General features: G+C 52.7%; 2 protein-coding genes across 5 annotated transcripts in view; one reads left to right on the top strand and one right to left on the bottom strand.

The window, feature by feature from the left end:
- Positions 1–14,189, top strand: part of UPF2 (UPF2 regulator of nonsense mediated mRNA decay) — a 79,386-nt gene extending 65,197 nt beyond the window's left edge. For 2 of the 4 annotated variants that reach the window (XM_056114698.1, XM_056114699.1), the window contains 6 exons: positions 1,801–1,905; positions 2,371–2,469; positions 2,920–3,087; positions 7,376–7,517; positions 8,547–8,667; positions 12,884–14,189. In XM_056114698.1, the coding sequence (XP_055970673.1) occupies positions 1,801–1,905; positions 2,371–2,469; positions 2,920–3,087; positions 7,376–7,517; positions 8,547–8,667; positions 12,884–12,893 (645 nt within the window). In that variant the 3' untranslated portion in view covers positions 12,894–14,189. Of the gene's footprint in view, positions 1–1,800; positions 1,906–2,370; positions 2,473–2,919; positions 3,088–7,375; positions 7,518–8,546; positions 8,668–12,883 lie in introns of all 4 variants that reach the window. The other 2 variants (XM_056114694.1, XM_056114697.1) reach the window with 1 other exon arrangement.
- The window catches only part of SEC61A2 (SEC61 translocon subunit alpha 2), a 257,743-nt gene that overhangs the window by 128,568 nt on the left and 114,775 nt on the right, over positions 1–14,400 (bottom strand). The window lies entirely within an intron of this gene.

Raw genomic sequence — 14,400 nt, 5'->3', positions numbered from 1 at the left:
AGGATGTGCTTCAGTGTCTGTCCTGCCCCCTCTACTTCTCTGAGCGTGCAGTACTCAGCAGTGCTGGGGGCTGACTCCTGGAAGGGCTCAGGGGTACGGGCATCTAACCCAGTTGCTGTGTGCAAGGCACGCTGACCTGGGTGTGCTCAATCCTCTCTACCCTTTGGTCCCCCGAGTCTTCCAGGAGTGAATCCCTGAGTTCAGGGCCAGGATTCATCCCCCTGAGCACCACCAGATGCGGCTCAAACCCAATCCTTCCCCCCAAAAAAAGAAAAGAAATGTTAATGTATTTTTAGCTTAGCTTTTACCTTTTTTTTGAATCAGAAATACCTTTTTAATACTGCTAAAGGTATTATTAGGTGCTTCTCTTTTGCAAATTTAACTTTGAATTACAGAATTAAGTTCATACAGGGGAAAAATACATTCATTTTTGTACTTCCTTAAAGTCAAGAAAAGCACCCAGAGGTGTTCAGGACTTCTGGCTCTGTGTTTAGGAGTCCCTCCTGGTGGGACTTCGGGGACCATATGGGATGCTGGGGATCAAACCCAGGTTAGCCGCATGAAAGACAAAGGCCTTCCCAGCTGTGCTATCACTCCGGCCCCCAGTAATTAATTTTTAGTACTGATTTTACGTGTTCTGTGGATGATGTTGACAGATGATTAGCATTTGCTTTCTCCTGGAAATGATCTCTTAGTCATTTTGGCACAGTGAGAAGCAGCTGGATTCAGTGTCGATCTTTTGTGGATGATGTGCGTTGGGGGTAGACAGGCAGACATGGGAACTTTTCCCTGTGTGTTTTTTCCTCCTTTTGTACCTTTTGGGAAAATACGATTAGGCTCTGTCAAGTCTTGTTTTACAGGACTTTCCTGAAGACAGAGAGGCTGGGAGATGCTGTGTAATTTCTCACTGTCACTGGTAGCAGTGTAGCTTCATATGCGTCACCGCACTCTTTGAGCCTTCATTTGTTCCTGTATTAAAGTGGGACAGAGGGGCTCAAGAAATAGCACAGCGGGTAGGGCATTTGCCTTGCATGCGGCTGACCCAGGTTCAATTCCCAGCATCCCATATGGTCCCTCAAGCACTTCCAGGAGTAATTCCTGAGTATATGAGCCAGGAGTAACCCCTGAGCATCATCGCTGGGTGTGACCCAAAAAGAAAAAAAAAAAGAGGGACAGGGAGATGTCGCTCGATTGGAGACTTGTGTCTGTTGGGCTCTGGTTCAGTCCCCAGCATCACCAAGAGTATGGGAACAGAGACACTTTCTCTGGCAAACGCGGGCAGAGCCAAACAGAACCAAGTGCTTGTGAGCATCTTCTCCAGGAGGTCCTCCCGGGATGCAGGGTCACTGCTGTCACTGATGCTGCCGTGAGCTTGGGCGCCTCCGTTTCTGGGAAGTAAAGCAGAACTGTGAGACACCCAGTCTCAAGTTAGTGTCAGGGGAGACGGTCACGGAAGGCTCTGGAAACTCATCCGTAGGATGTTCGGGGGAGGGCTCACCCAGAGGAGCTTGTAGCAGGGTCTTGATGGGCCTGGCTGCTGTGCCCCTTCCCTTGTAGGTAGACGACATGAAACGTTTCTCATGAAATGTGAGAGCAGTAAACAGGTGCACAGAAGTTCTAGAATCTTCTCGAGATCTCCTGCAGGTGGCTACCTGAGCTGGAGAGACACTTGGTGGACAGGAGCAGAACCTGCCCTTGGGTCCCCAGCGCACACTCTCCCGAGCAGTTGACATGGCCCAGAAACCAACCAAAATGCTGTGACCCTTCTCAGGGTGTCATAGTAATCTGAGACTGTTTTAGGAGGGTTCTGATAACGACGATGATGAAGGAGAGGACGAAGAGGAGGAGAACACAGATTACCTTACAGACTCCAATAAGGAGAATGAAACTGATGAAGAGAATACGGTAAGTACGGCGGAAAGGCTCTGCACAGCCTTTAGCCGATGAAATGTTTCTTTTGATATTGGCAAATAAACACTGTAGCACTGTCCTCCTGTTCATCGATTTGCTCGAGCGGGCACCAGTAACGTCTCCATTGTGAGACTTGTTGTTACTGTTTTTGGCATATCGAATATGCCTTGGGGAGCTTGTCAGACTCTGGCGTGCAGGTGAGATACTCTCAGTACCTTGTCGGGCTCTCCAAGAGGGATGAAGGAATCGAACCCGGGTTGGCTGTGTGCAAGGCAAACGCTCTACCCACTATGCTATCGCTCCGCCCTTTGGAAAATAAATCTTTGGAAATTCGGCAAACTCTTTAAGTTTGTGAATGCATAATAGTGTTATAATTTTTACTTGTTCCATATTTTGTCTGAGTTGTCAGTGAAACAAAGCCTTATACAAAACAACTCTGGCATAATTTGTTTTTAAAAGGAGGTAATGATTAAAGGAGGTGGACTTAAACATGTGCCGTGTGTGGAAGATGAAGACTTCATTCAAGCTCTGGATAAGATGATGCTAGAGAATCTCCAGGTAGTAAATATCGCTCCTGATAGACCCGCATGTGATCCTGCAGCCCTTGGCAGGGGCTCCCGCCCACCTGTAGGAGCTTGCTCCTCCTTTGTCCAGCTCATCAGTTTACCCACCTTGCTGATCCCTCCTGCCTTTCGCTTGTGGATTTGAACGTTTCTCTGAGATAGGGTGGTGTATGTAACTAGGAGACTGGGAACTAAGTAAGTCCATTGGCTGAGCCTCGTTTGGCCTTTCCCTCCCCTCTCCTGGGTGGGTGGGGGCTCTGCGAGGCCAGGAGCAGGTGCTGTGTGTGTAGGTGCCGGGGGTCCTTAGTTCCATCTGTGCTCAGAAAAATCCAGTGGTGGTGGTTCTTAGAAATAAAGAACTGTGATTGAATTGTTTGTACTTGATAAAAGTTGCGCATTTTGAAGTACTTATTGGTGGATTTTTTCCCCCGTTTCTATTTGCAAGCAACGGAGTGGTGAGTCTGTTAAAGTGCACCAGCTGGATGTCGCCATTCCCTTGCACCTCAAAAGCCAGCTGAGGAAAGGGCCCCCCCTTGGTGGGGGGGAGGGAGAGGCGGAGTCTGCAGATACGATGCCGTTTGTCATGCTAACAAGAAAAGGCAATAAGCAGCAGGTAAGAAACTGTCCGTTCTGCATTCACAGCTGGTCTGCCATTTATCTAGCATAAGCAGTCGCTGTTTCCTGGGGCTCTGTTGTCTTCCGCCTGCGAAGGGAGAGAGTTGGAGGTGATGTTTGAAATACACAGGGGCAGAAATACTCATCTGCCAAATGCTAGTAGAAACAGCAGACTTGTGCCGAGTGGATACTTTGTGGAGGGAAGGGTATCCAAGGAGACTTGCAGCGTTCCTGGATCTCATGGTTCTGGTTCAGTCCCTGGCACCGGATGTCCCTCCAAGCACCGCCAGGAACAGCTTCAAGCTAGAGCACCACCATGGCCCTAAGACTGTCATTAACGTTTATATGTTTTTATTAGCAGACACAAATATCTTCTAGTAGGAAGTGTTCCTAAGTTTAGGTTTGAAAGAAAAGTTGGATCCTGACAAATCTCAGAACAGGTGACCCTCACCCCAGTTTCCTGGCCACTTAGCTGCTGCTTCAGGGATTCTTGCATTTGTCGTTCAAGTGGTCACTGATTGTCTGCCAGGTGCCGGCCACGGTTCTGATGTTGAGACTTTAGAAGAGCGGCTTTGCCTTGTGTGCCGACATGCTGCTGAGGCAAGGAGACAGCCCTCACACTGCCACATCTCCATCAGATTCGGCATCGATTGTTCATTGCCGAGTCTTTTTTTTTAAGTTCATTTTGCTTTCTCATTTCTAAAATTAGGTTCCTCATAAGACTTGATGTAGGGGCTGGAGCAATAGCACAGCAGGTAGGGCATTTGCCTTGCGTGCAACTGATCCGGGTTTGATTCCTGGCATTCCATATGGTCCCCCAAGGCCTACCATGACTAATTCCTGAGTGCAGAGCCAGGAGTAATCCCTGAGCATCACTGGATATGACCCAAAAAAGGAAAGAAAAAAAAAGTCAATGAAATCTGTGGCGATTGGCATCATTAAAAAATTCTTGTGGCATATAAAATCAAGGCACATCTAATAATTAATGTTCAGTTCTGTGAGCCTTGGTGGCTGTCACGGCTCGAATGGCCATTAACAGGGGTCACTGCTCGTGACATCTTGTCACAGAAGCGCAGACTCTGAGCACAGGAGTGCTTGAGTAATGAGGAAAGGTTTGCGCCAGAACTTGGGTTGAGAGGTTAGTCTAACTGCCATTTCCACAGCTGCCTGGCCCCTTCCCAGCATAAGGCCTCCCTCACACACTTGCTCTGTCCACTGAGTCCCGGTCCAGCTCATAGCATCCTGGCCTGTCTGCTGCCAGCACCCCCGGGGACAGTGGCCGGGCCCTGTCTGCTGCCAGCCTCCTGGGGACAGTGGCCGGGCCCTGTCTGCTGCCAGTACCCCTGGGGACAGTGGCCGGGCCCTGTCTGCTGCTTTGAACAACTCCCAGCCCCGCCCTGTGCTGCCCTCTGTCCAGTGTGTGTCTGCATTCCTGGCTGAGCTGTGTGTGAGAGCCCTGTCACCTGCGTCTCTCCGCGGGGCCGTCTGCTCTGTGATATGGGCCTACAGGCTGTCCCCAGCTGGCCCTGTCCCTCGGGTCTCCCGTCCAGGTCCCCAGGTATGTGGTGAGACCCTCTGCTGCCACGTGTTTATTCGCGCACAGGTGAAGGAGCGAAGAGGAGTGAAGTTTCCCTGTCCCCTGCCCTGCCCTGCCCTGTCCTGCTCAGCAGCACCCTAGGCGCTCACTGCAGCGGGACAGGGAGGCAGGGCCCGAGAGAGAGAGAGAAAGAGAGAGAGAGAGAAAGAGAGAGAGAGAGAGAGAGAGAGAGAGAGAGAGAGAGAGAGAGAGCGAGCAGGATGCTGAGAAGACGCTGAGGGGGTGGTTGGGGTGCCGGGGAGGCCACTGGCGAGTGCCATACCATGCAGCATCTCGTCTTCCTTCCCCACAGAGGAGCAGCATAGGGTGGCACTGATGCTTCTTTCCTGTGAGTAAATCTGAGAGCAGGATGGTGGTCCCGCAGGTGGCCCCGGGCCCCGGTAGTGCGCCCCTAGTCCCACACTGGCTTCTCGCCTCCAGCCTGTGGGCCCTCTGCAGCCCAGGCGGGGGCGCTGTCCCAGCTTCGGATGCATTCTGCCCCCTCCCACCCCCAGAGCAGGCTAGGGGCTGGCATTTCCCTACACCGTGCCATTCAGACCCTAGGAAAAGAGAGAATGAGACTTTTTTGTTTGGGGGCCTCTGGCCTGTGCCAGTTAGCCCAGACTGTGGCCCCAACGGTTTGGTGTTCAAACCCAGATGTGCTGGGAGCCAGGGTCGTGCCAGGGATGGAAGCCTGGGCACTTCTTTACCTGTCTCCTCACCCTGGGCTCCTGGACCACAGCCCTAGAGGGGGCTCCCGCTGACATCCTGCCATCCCTCGGCCCTGGGGGCAGGGAGTTCTCCCAGGCTGACTTGGCCGTTTCAGGCATCACATCGAAGATCAGTTTCTTAGAAAAATAAAAAGGCCCAGTCCTCTGCCAGCTTGTTTTGGCACAGAGTGCGCAGCGTGGGGCGTCCTGGGGAACCGCTGCGCTCGGCTTAGAGGGGCACACGTCCGGAGCTGGGCTCGCCTTACCTGCAGGGGCTTAGAATGCCTTTGCCATGAAGATGGGGTAGCCCGACAGTGATCTGCTCTCTGCCTCCTTCCTCCCTGGGGAAGTGCAGTGCACATGCTCTGCCTGCTCTGTCTTTGACCCTTACGTGGGTCTTGGAAACAGCACAAACCAGCTTTCACAAATAGTGGAGCTTTGAACAACTCTCAGCAGCCCTAAATTCTAAAAATTATGTGCCAGAAGAGGACTGTGACTGTATTTTAGGAGAATTATGTTTGTTTCCGAGTGAGCAGATCATGTACTGTGTGACCCACATAACCTTTGTGCCACATGATGGCAGAGAGTCTATTTTTCTTAAAATACAGAATTCCGTCTTTAAATTTTATAAAAATTATTGTTTTTAATTTTATTTAAAATATCACCAATCTGGGCTGGAGCGATAGCACAGCGGGGAGGGTGTTTGCCTTGCACATGGCCGACCCGGGTTTGATTCCCAGCATTCCATGTGGTCCCCTGAGCACGACCAGGAATGATTCCTGAGTGCAGAGCCAGGAGTAACCCCTGAGCATCGCCGGGTGTAACCCATAAAGCAAAAAAATAATAATGATGATAATAAATAAATAAAATAAAATATCACCAATCATGAAATGAAAGACTAGTACTTGGTTCCAAAAAGTTTCCAGTTCCTGTGCTTTAGTTGGAATTTTGGAATGCGTTGGGTTTTGGGAATATTATTTGGAGAAACATCACCAGTATTCTGTGGTCTGAAAAAGAAAGTGTATTTTGTTTTGATTTTTATTACTTTATTTGACTTTTGGGTGTTGGCTCTTCTGGTGGGGCAGTTTTGCTAGAAACGTGGACTGTGCCTCCTCCCAGGGCCTTGCCTTGGGAAGGAAGATCTCAGGCGCCAGCTTGGTGCGCAGTTGTACTTCTGTACTATTTAGAAAAACAGAACTTTACACATGTGAAATGAGTTGAAAAGAAAGGATAATGCCGTTATTTCTTTTTCAAGTTAAAAGATTGCTAATAATTTGAATAACATTTAAATGAGATGTTTGGTCATTTAAAACAAAATTTATAAAGCCAACTATGTAATATTCTTAAGAGTTTCAGTAGCTAATACCTATAAATTGCAGTTGTATAATATGAAATGCAAACCATTTATTATATGAAATACAATAAGATGGTTCCAAACCCACACTTAAAGCTTTTCATCTCAGTGTATCTGGCCTGGTGTCCAGGTGTACATTCTGTGCTTTTGATTGATTTTGGATTTAGGGGCACATCTATTGGTGCTCGGTGTAAGTCTGAGCCCTGCTCTCAAAGATCACTCCTGGCGGGCTTGATGAATTTTCTAAACCAGAGGCATCCTATTAAATGCATCACGTGGATGCAGCTCTCCCCTAACTGAGAGGGCGGCAGTGCCGGCCTCCTCCCCAGCCTGCTACTGTCTCTGCAACAGTAGGGTCTCGTACCAGAGGGGTGAGCAGGACACCAGCCGGCTGTGATGCCCAAAGTCTGGTGCCAAACGGGCAGGGGATGGGCAGCTTCTGCTCCTCACACCTGTAAGTTCTGAGGCTTTGCACTCCACACCCAGGCCCAGTTTGTCTCTCGGCAAGGGCTGCTGTTGCTGTTCATATTCTTAGACACAGCCTGTCTCTTACAGGGAAGGAAAGACGCTCTTTCTCTAAGTCATCTAGCTCTGTTAGACTCCTTTCCTTGGGCCATTTGTGACTCCTTTGCTGTTTTCTTCCCAGTTCAAGATCCTTAATGTCCCCATGTCTTCCCAACTTGCTGCGAATCACTGGAATCAACAGCAGGCGGAGCAAGAGGAGAGGATGAGAATGAAGAAGCTCACTCTCGACATCAACGAACGGCAGGAGCAGGAAGATTACCAAGGTGAGCTTGGGGCAGGTGGCGGGCACGGGGGTCCCCCTTACACTCTGCATCACGATGGAAATGGGGTTTTTGTCGCCCGTTCATTTTGCTACCGTGTTAGCGCTGCATGTGCCGGTGCAGTCGACGGATCTTTAACCGTCTCGTGCTGCCGGTCCCGTTGGCTCTGGCTCTTTGGGAATCCTGGACTCTGGCTTCCGGTGCTCCCCGTGTGAGGGGGCTCACATCCCCTCAGGGCTGACCTGGGCCGTGACCCAGAAACCTCAGGGGCTGCCCTGAGGGATGTCTGTTGGCACAGGCTTGGCACAGCTGTTCACCTCACACTGGAGAGCGGTTGCTTCCTGGGCAGGAGATGGTTGTAGGAACAAATATCCAGGTGTCTGTCTGAGGGCTGGGCTCCTCTTCTCCCCTTCCCCCCCCCCCCGTCCTCCCCCCCCCCCCCCCCCCCCCGTGTAGTGGGTAAGCAGTGCTTGGTGAGCATGCGTCCCTGGGACGTTGCCCTCAGCTCTCTGCAGACATCTCGGCACTTAGTCCTCACAGCGGCTTTAGGAAGCGAGTTCATGATTGTCCCCATTTCACAGGGATAAGCTGAACCCAAAGTCCTGTATCTAGGAACTGGCAGAGATGGGCTCGCCTTGTCTGTGCTCACGGCTAATGTGCCAGCCTGCTCTCTGCACTGTCAGTGCTGTCTCAGACTCACAGGGGGCGAGTCGGCCCAGAGAGGAACATCGGTGCTCACTGCTGGCACCCCCAGTATGTCACCTCTGTACCCTCTCTGTGCTTTATCCACTCTGTGTCTAAAAAGGTGAGTTCCCTGAGAGCTGCAGAGAACACAGGGGGTCGGGTTGTCTCGGGGCTGAATATGGTCCAGTGCCAGCACTGCATAGGTCCCCGAGCCCCAAGAGTAGAGCCGGAGATGCCCAGAGCACCACCCAAAAGGCCCAGTGAGCTTGATCCCGAGGGCTGGGGTGTGTGGCTGGTGTGGGCTCCCCCGCAGAGTCTAACCTCTCCTCTGTTCTCGCCCTACCACAGAGATGTTGCAGTCTCTCGCCCAGCGCCCGGCTCCAGCCAACACCAACCGGGAGCGGCGGCCTCGCTACCAACATCCCAAGGGAGCACCTAATGCGGATCTAATCTTTAAGACTGGCGGGAGGTAGGTGGCTGTGAGGGGATTGAGGGGGAGGGGAGCCGGTTCCCGGCCAGATCCAAGGTCTGTGGGGCCAGAACCGGGCGCAGGTGGTGTCTGAGAGCCTCCAGCCCAACTACACATCCTAGCTTTCACTCTCTCAGAGCGGACTCCGGGTTTTCTTCATTTCTCTTTGGCCTTGATAGAGGACTAGTTCTTCTAGATGCATTAGAGAGAAGTCACTCGGTTAGTGCTAAGTCATCGTAATGGTCCCAGCATCTAAAAACCCGTCTGCCAGACTTCCAAGCTTGAAGGTTGAATTTGTTTCCAGGTGCTGTGCTTCCTACATGTTTCCTGTGCTTCCGGGGATCTCTGCCAGTTCTCTTTCTTGTTTGGTTTTTGTTTTGGGCCACACGCTGCGTGCTGAGGGCCTACTCCTGGCTCTGCAGTCAGGAATCACTCCTGGCGTGCTTGGGGGACCCTATGGGATGTTGGGAATCAAATCAGGGTCGGCCGTGTGCAAGGCGAGCGTCCTACCTGCAGTGCTATCACTCTGGCTCCCGTGCCAGTATTCTTGAACTGTAAGTTATTTAATAATCAAAACTCTATAAGGATTTCCACATTGAAGATGTTCCCTGATTGCACCTTATTTGTACTTTTTTCAGGAATAAAATTATTTAAATTCTTTTCTGATCATCAATAACTCAGGTTTTAGCCAACAGTGGTTTTTTTTTTTCTCTTTGTGGCGGGGGGGCGGGGCACACCCGGCAGTGCTCAGGGCTTTCTTCTGGTTCTGTGCTCAGAGAATACTCTTGGTGGGCTCGGGGGACCCTAGGGGGTTCTGGGGATTGAACCCGGGTCAGCCTTGTGCAAGGCCAGTGCCCTCCCGCCACTGCCCTCTCTGATCTCATTCGGCATCAGACTGCAAGGCCAGCAGCCCCCGGTGTCTGGCACCCGGTCTGAGTGTTCCTGAGGCACTTTCTCTGGCCATCTGCTCAGATAACTTAGCACATCGTGATGTGGAAAATCTGTTTGTCAGAGACTTGTTTGGAGACCTGTTTCCTCCTCTTAAGTGTCAAGTTTGTTTGTTTGTTTTTCCCCCCAAATTCAAGTTAGAGTCTATGCACCGTCCCACCTCATCAGGCGCATAACGACGCTGGCAAGGGGGGTTCTCTGTCCTGGGCCACGCCCTGTGAGTGCTCCTGACCTGCATGGAGGAACCGCTCCTGCCAGGGCCACGAGGACCATCTGGGGGGAGGGGAGCAGACCGGGTAGGCTGCTGGCTGCACGAGCGCCCTGCCCGCTGCCCTGTTGCTCTGGCCCCTTTGGCCTGCTTGGTGGTGCCCTCTGTGTTCCCTTGTCTCCGTGCCAGAGGATGGAACCATTGGCTCCATCATGGCCCTGGTCCCCGCCTTCATCCCATCCCTGTGCCCGAGGCTTTTCCACCCGTGCAGAGAGCAGCCTTCCCCAGAGTGGGTGAAGGAAGGGCCGGGGCAGAGGGCCTTTGGGTACATTGGGAGTCTTTTTGGTCCTTCCACTTATAGGTGGGTTTCCACAGGCGTGTGGAAGGAGGTGTCGGCAGTGCTTCCTGAGCACCGCCCGGGGTTGGGCTAGGTTGCCCTGGGTCCCATCTCTCTCGTGCTCCTGGGTGCCTCATCTCCCCTGGGTCTCGCAGCTGCTGCGAGATTGGGCAGAGGTGCCCCTTGCCCTGCCCACCAGGGGCACTCAGGGACCAGCTTCAGAGCATTTGTGGCTTGGAGAACAGGCTGCTGTCCTTTCCCCAGTCGACTGGCAAAGGCAGTTGATTCTGGGCTCCCACCTCCCCTCCATACTGTGCTGGCAGACACCCTCCGCCTCAAGTCACAACACGCCTGGCCTGGCCTGGCCCTGGCCTGCCGGTCAGTCTCAGCTCCTCCGGCCCCTCCTCGGCTGGCCGTGCCAGCCCTGTCAGCTGCTGTGTGCTCCCTGACTTGCGGGTCCCGCTGGAGGTGCCCTCTCTGCCTTGGCCCGAACCTTCTGGTGACATGCATGTCGTCAGGCCTTGCCCTCTGGCCCCACACGGTCCGCACACCTGGGCCTTGTCCCCTCACTCCGTTGCCGTTTCATCTCCTCCATAGCCGTCCCCCAGGCGCTGGGGGAGACCGAACGGTGCGTGGCGAACAAGGCTCCCTCGGCGCAGGCCCCTTCACAAGCTCATGCCCCTGCCCCTGGCGCCCACGTCTGCCCACCTGCTTGTGCTTTGCCTTTCCTGTTGGAGGCTCTGAACACAGCTTTTCCATGTCTGCTCCACTTCAGTCGGCCCTGGCAGGGCAGGGGGGAGCACTGTGGGGGAGCATATGCTTTGCACAAGAAGATCCTGGATGGCTAATGCACACGTATGCACATGCTTGCGCTCTCTCTCTCGCTCTCGCTCTCCCTCTCTCTCGCTCTCGCGCGCTCTCTCTCTCTCTCTCTCTCACACACACACACGCAGTAAGTAGGGTCTTAAAATGCACGTGTTTGGGAGCTGTGAGTGTGTAGCAGCATGAGCCCGCAGGCTGGGAGCCTCTGAGGGGTCCTTGGCCTCTCTGGCCCGCATGTTCCACGATGTGGAGTCGTGCAAAGACGGGCATGGTGGGAAGGGTCTCGTCAGTAGATGGAGGTGGGCCAGGCCGGACTCTGGCCACTGTGGGGGACCTCCTGTACAGGACTGGCTGGGGGCCCGCTCTGGGGTGCTCAGGAGACTGGTGTGGCAGCACCATGCAAAGCGTGTGCTCACCCTTCCCCAGGAAACCAGCTCCTGTGATTCAAATCTGATGTGTGGCTGATTTGACTCCTTACTAGTGTTTTGTTTTTTAAATGAATCATAAATACTGTCGCTGTCACGTGGCAGATAAGGAAATTGTCATTTAAGGGCTTTTTAGGACATACCCTGACCCTCCTGCGATAGCTTGGGGGTTCCCAGTGCTGCAGGCTCCGTGAACCACCTTATTTGAACCACCTCAGTTGGCTCCGAATCACGAGCGACCCCTGGGTCCCCCGAGCACCTCCCCGAAACAAATACTGATTGTTCACAGTTCAATAGCTTGGCATAGCTTTGGATTTGGGTATGGCTCTGCAGACCGTTCTGGTGAATATTGCTTTTCCTAGGAGGCTGGAAGAGCCAAGTCTGCCATTGTCACTGAGCAGGACGGAGCCTTTGCCGCCTGGTCCGAGGGCACAGCGCCCTTGGGAAGCTGAGGGTCGGTGTCCTTGGTGGCTGTGTGCTGCTCCCTGAGGCAGCCCCTGCTTGGCTCATGGCGTGGCCCAGGCTCAGCCCTGCTCTGCTCTCTGGACAGAACTGCCCATCCTGGGCTCTGCTGCCTGAAACTGGGAACGCTGGTGTTTACCACATTTGCACTCTGTTCTTTGCGTGCTTCTCGCTGATATCACTTGCCCTGGGAGAAACAGGCTGTGCCAGGCTGTCGTATCCAGGCACTAAAGATTGGGTGGCTAAAGCTCAGCACTGGGGCACCTTCCTGGGTGCTGGAAGTCAAGGTCAGCAGCCATGGCCGTGCCTGAGCACTGGCATCCCCAGGCCTGTCTCACTTGGCATCCTGGGTTCACCTTTCTCTCTGGGTGGCTCTGTGTGAGTGTGTGTCTGCGTGTGTGTGTGTGTGTGTTCGGGTGGCTCTGTGTGAGTGTGCACATGTGAGTGTGTGTGTGCGTGTGCTGTACGTCTCCCATTTCTGAAGCTATTCCGTACGGACTGTGTGGCTTGTCTTGTTCCAGTGTCCTCGTAACTGCTGACACCTCCAGTGATCTTGCTTCTGAGTGAGGGCTCGTCCTAGATGGACAGAGAGACTCCATCTTACTAGTTTGGGGGACATTGCCCAGGCGTAGTGTATGCCCTGAACCCGCAGCCCTTAGAAAGGCACCGAGCAGAGGTCCCAGCCCAGCCCCCTGCCCCTGCTGGAGCCCTGTGCTTGTGTGTCTGGGTCATCGAAGGTGTACTTGTTTTTTTTTTTTAATATTTTTTTGTAAAAGAAGAAAGATCTGTTTATCCAGATCTCTTCTAGAGTTATCCTAAAGCTCCTGTGTCTTTGTGATTCTAGCATCTTTCCGTGAAGTGTTCCGATCATGTGTGTACGGTGGTCTCGGCGCCCGAGGGCAGCCGTGCACTTGTGAGCGCTTCTGTGATTCGGGAGGGGCGTCAGGAGGGGGCGCTGGGGGCCGCTGGCGCCGTCCCGTGGCCGTGTTAATGGTGCCCTGTTTGTGCCTCCAGGAGACGCTGATCCGGCAGCACGTGTCATTCCATTAGGTCCTGTATCTGATGTTGTGGATAGTGGAGTCCTCCAGCAATGGAATGAGCAGTGGACACATCTCAGCATGGCGGTCTAGAGAGTTGCGAGTCTAAACCTGGGACAGGCTGGGGCCATGAGGCGGGAACAGCAGCCTCGCCAACACCGGAACAAGCCGAGGCTTCCAGACGAGGCACACGGCCTTTTGAAATGGAAATCATGTGAGGGTTAATCTTCTCTCGAGAGTGGCCGTCGGGAATGAGATGGTTCACTCCACACCTGCGCAGTTCCACCACGCGTCAGTGAGATGACTTGAGTCGGAGAAGAAACAGTTGTGATGGGAATGGCATGGGGGAAGTGAACCTGAGTTTACACTTGATCTGAGTTACAGCGTCTCTGAATCAAACATCCCGTGTTGGAAGAAGATACATTTGGGGGCTCCAGGACTACAGTAGAAAAGCATAGAGCAAGCAGTCAAACCTTCTAGCAAAAACTTACATGCAGGACAACAAAAGTGATGAAAGATCTCCAAATACTAGATAATCCGCCAGGAAGGCTTTCGTTTAGGAATTGGTTTCAAGAGGAACAAGGGATGAGGGAGGAAAAAAAATCAGTTTCATCTATCAGAGTCAGTAATACACAATTGCCTACTAGGGTAAAGGAAAGATGTGAAGACTATTAGCATACCAAGAGCGTGAGTTGAGATGCTTAGGGAGGTGTGGTGCCAGCCTCAGCACAGGGAGTGGAGCCCCGCGTAAGTATCATTGAAACCAGCCGCCTGCCAGGCAGGGAGTCCGGAGCAGGGGCGCCGGGCAGCGAGGCGGGGGTCCGAAGACTGTGTTGACCTTCATGGGTTTACAGCTCTGTCTCGAAACTAAGTATGGAAATAGTAGAGCTTTTATTTTGCTTTCGTTTTTTTGTTTCTGTTTTTGTTTTGTTTCACCCCCACCCCACCTCACCCCCGCCCCACCCCCACTGGTAGAAACGGGGGTCCTTAGTCTGTCTCTGGAGATGTTAATTTATTAGGATAGCTGTCTTCCGTTGGCTTTCCCACAGGCACAGTACCTTTAGTTCAAGAGCACCTCTGGAGGCCACAACTTGATTACATCTATTTTTCTTTCTAGCAATTTTACATTTTTTTTCTTTTACCATGTTTCTGTTTCTGCATGTAGAATTAAATAAGAAACAAAACCTGTAAAGTTGTAACATTTCACATGGAAATGCTGCCCGATCTTCACCAGCTTCAGAAATCTGACCTTTGCCGATGCTGCAATAAAGTGTTGTAATTTAGATCTGGCGTGTCTGTGTTTCACTGGGTTCAGGGCTTCGAAGTCCCAGCAGATGAGTGACCCGGTATCTGCCGGGGTCCCCTTGGCGCGTGATAGTCTGAGAGATGCTCCCTGGGCTCCAGAGCGTGCCTCCAGCTCGGCTTGGGTGCAGAAAGCACCCTTGGCTCAGGAGGCTGGTGGCCAGGTTCCCCGGCCAGGGGCTCAGGAATCAC

This window comes from Sorex fumeus, unplaced genomic scaffold (assembly GCF_029834395.1).
Source record: "Sorex fumeus unplaced genomic scaffold, SorFum_2.1 ptg000026l, whole genome shotgun sequence".
In the NCBI taxonomy this organism is placed as follows: domain Eukaryota; kingdom Metazoa; phylum Chordata; class Mammalia; order Eulipotyphla; family Soricidae; genus Sorex; species Sorex fumeus.
This window is presented reverse-complemented; position numbering and strand designations above follow the sequence as displayed.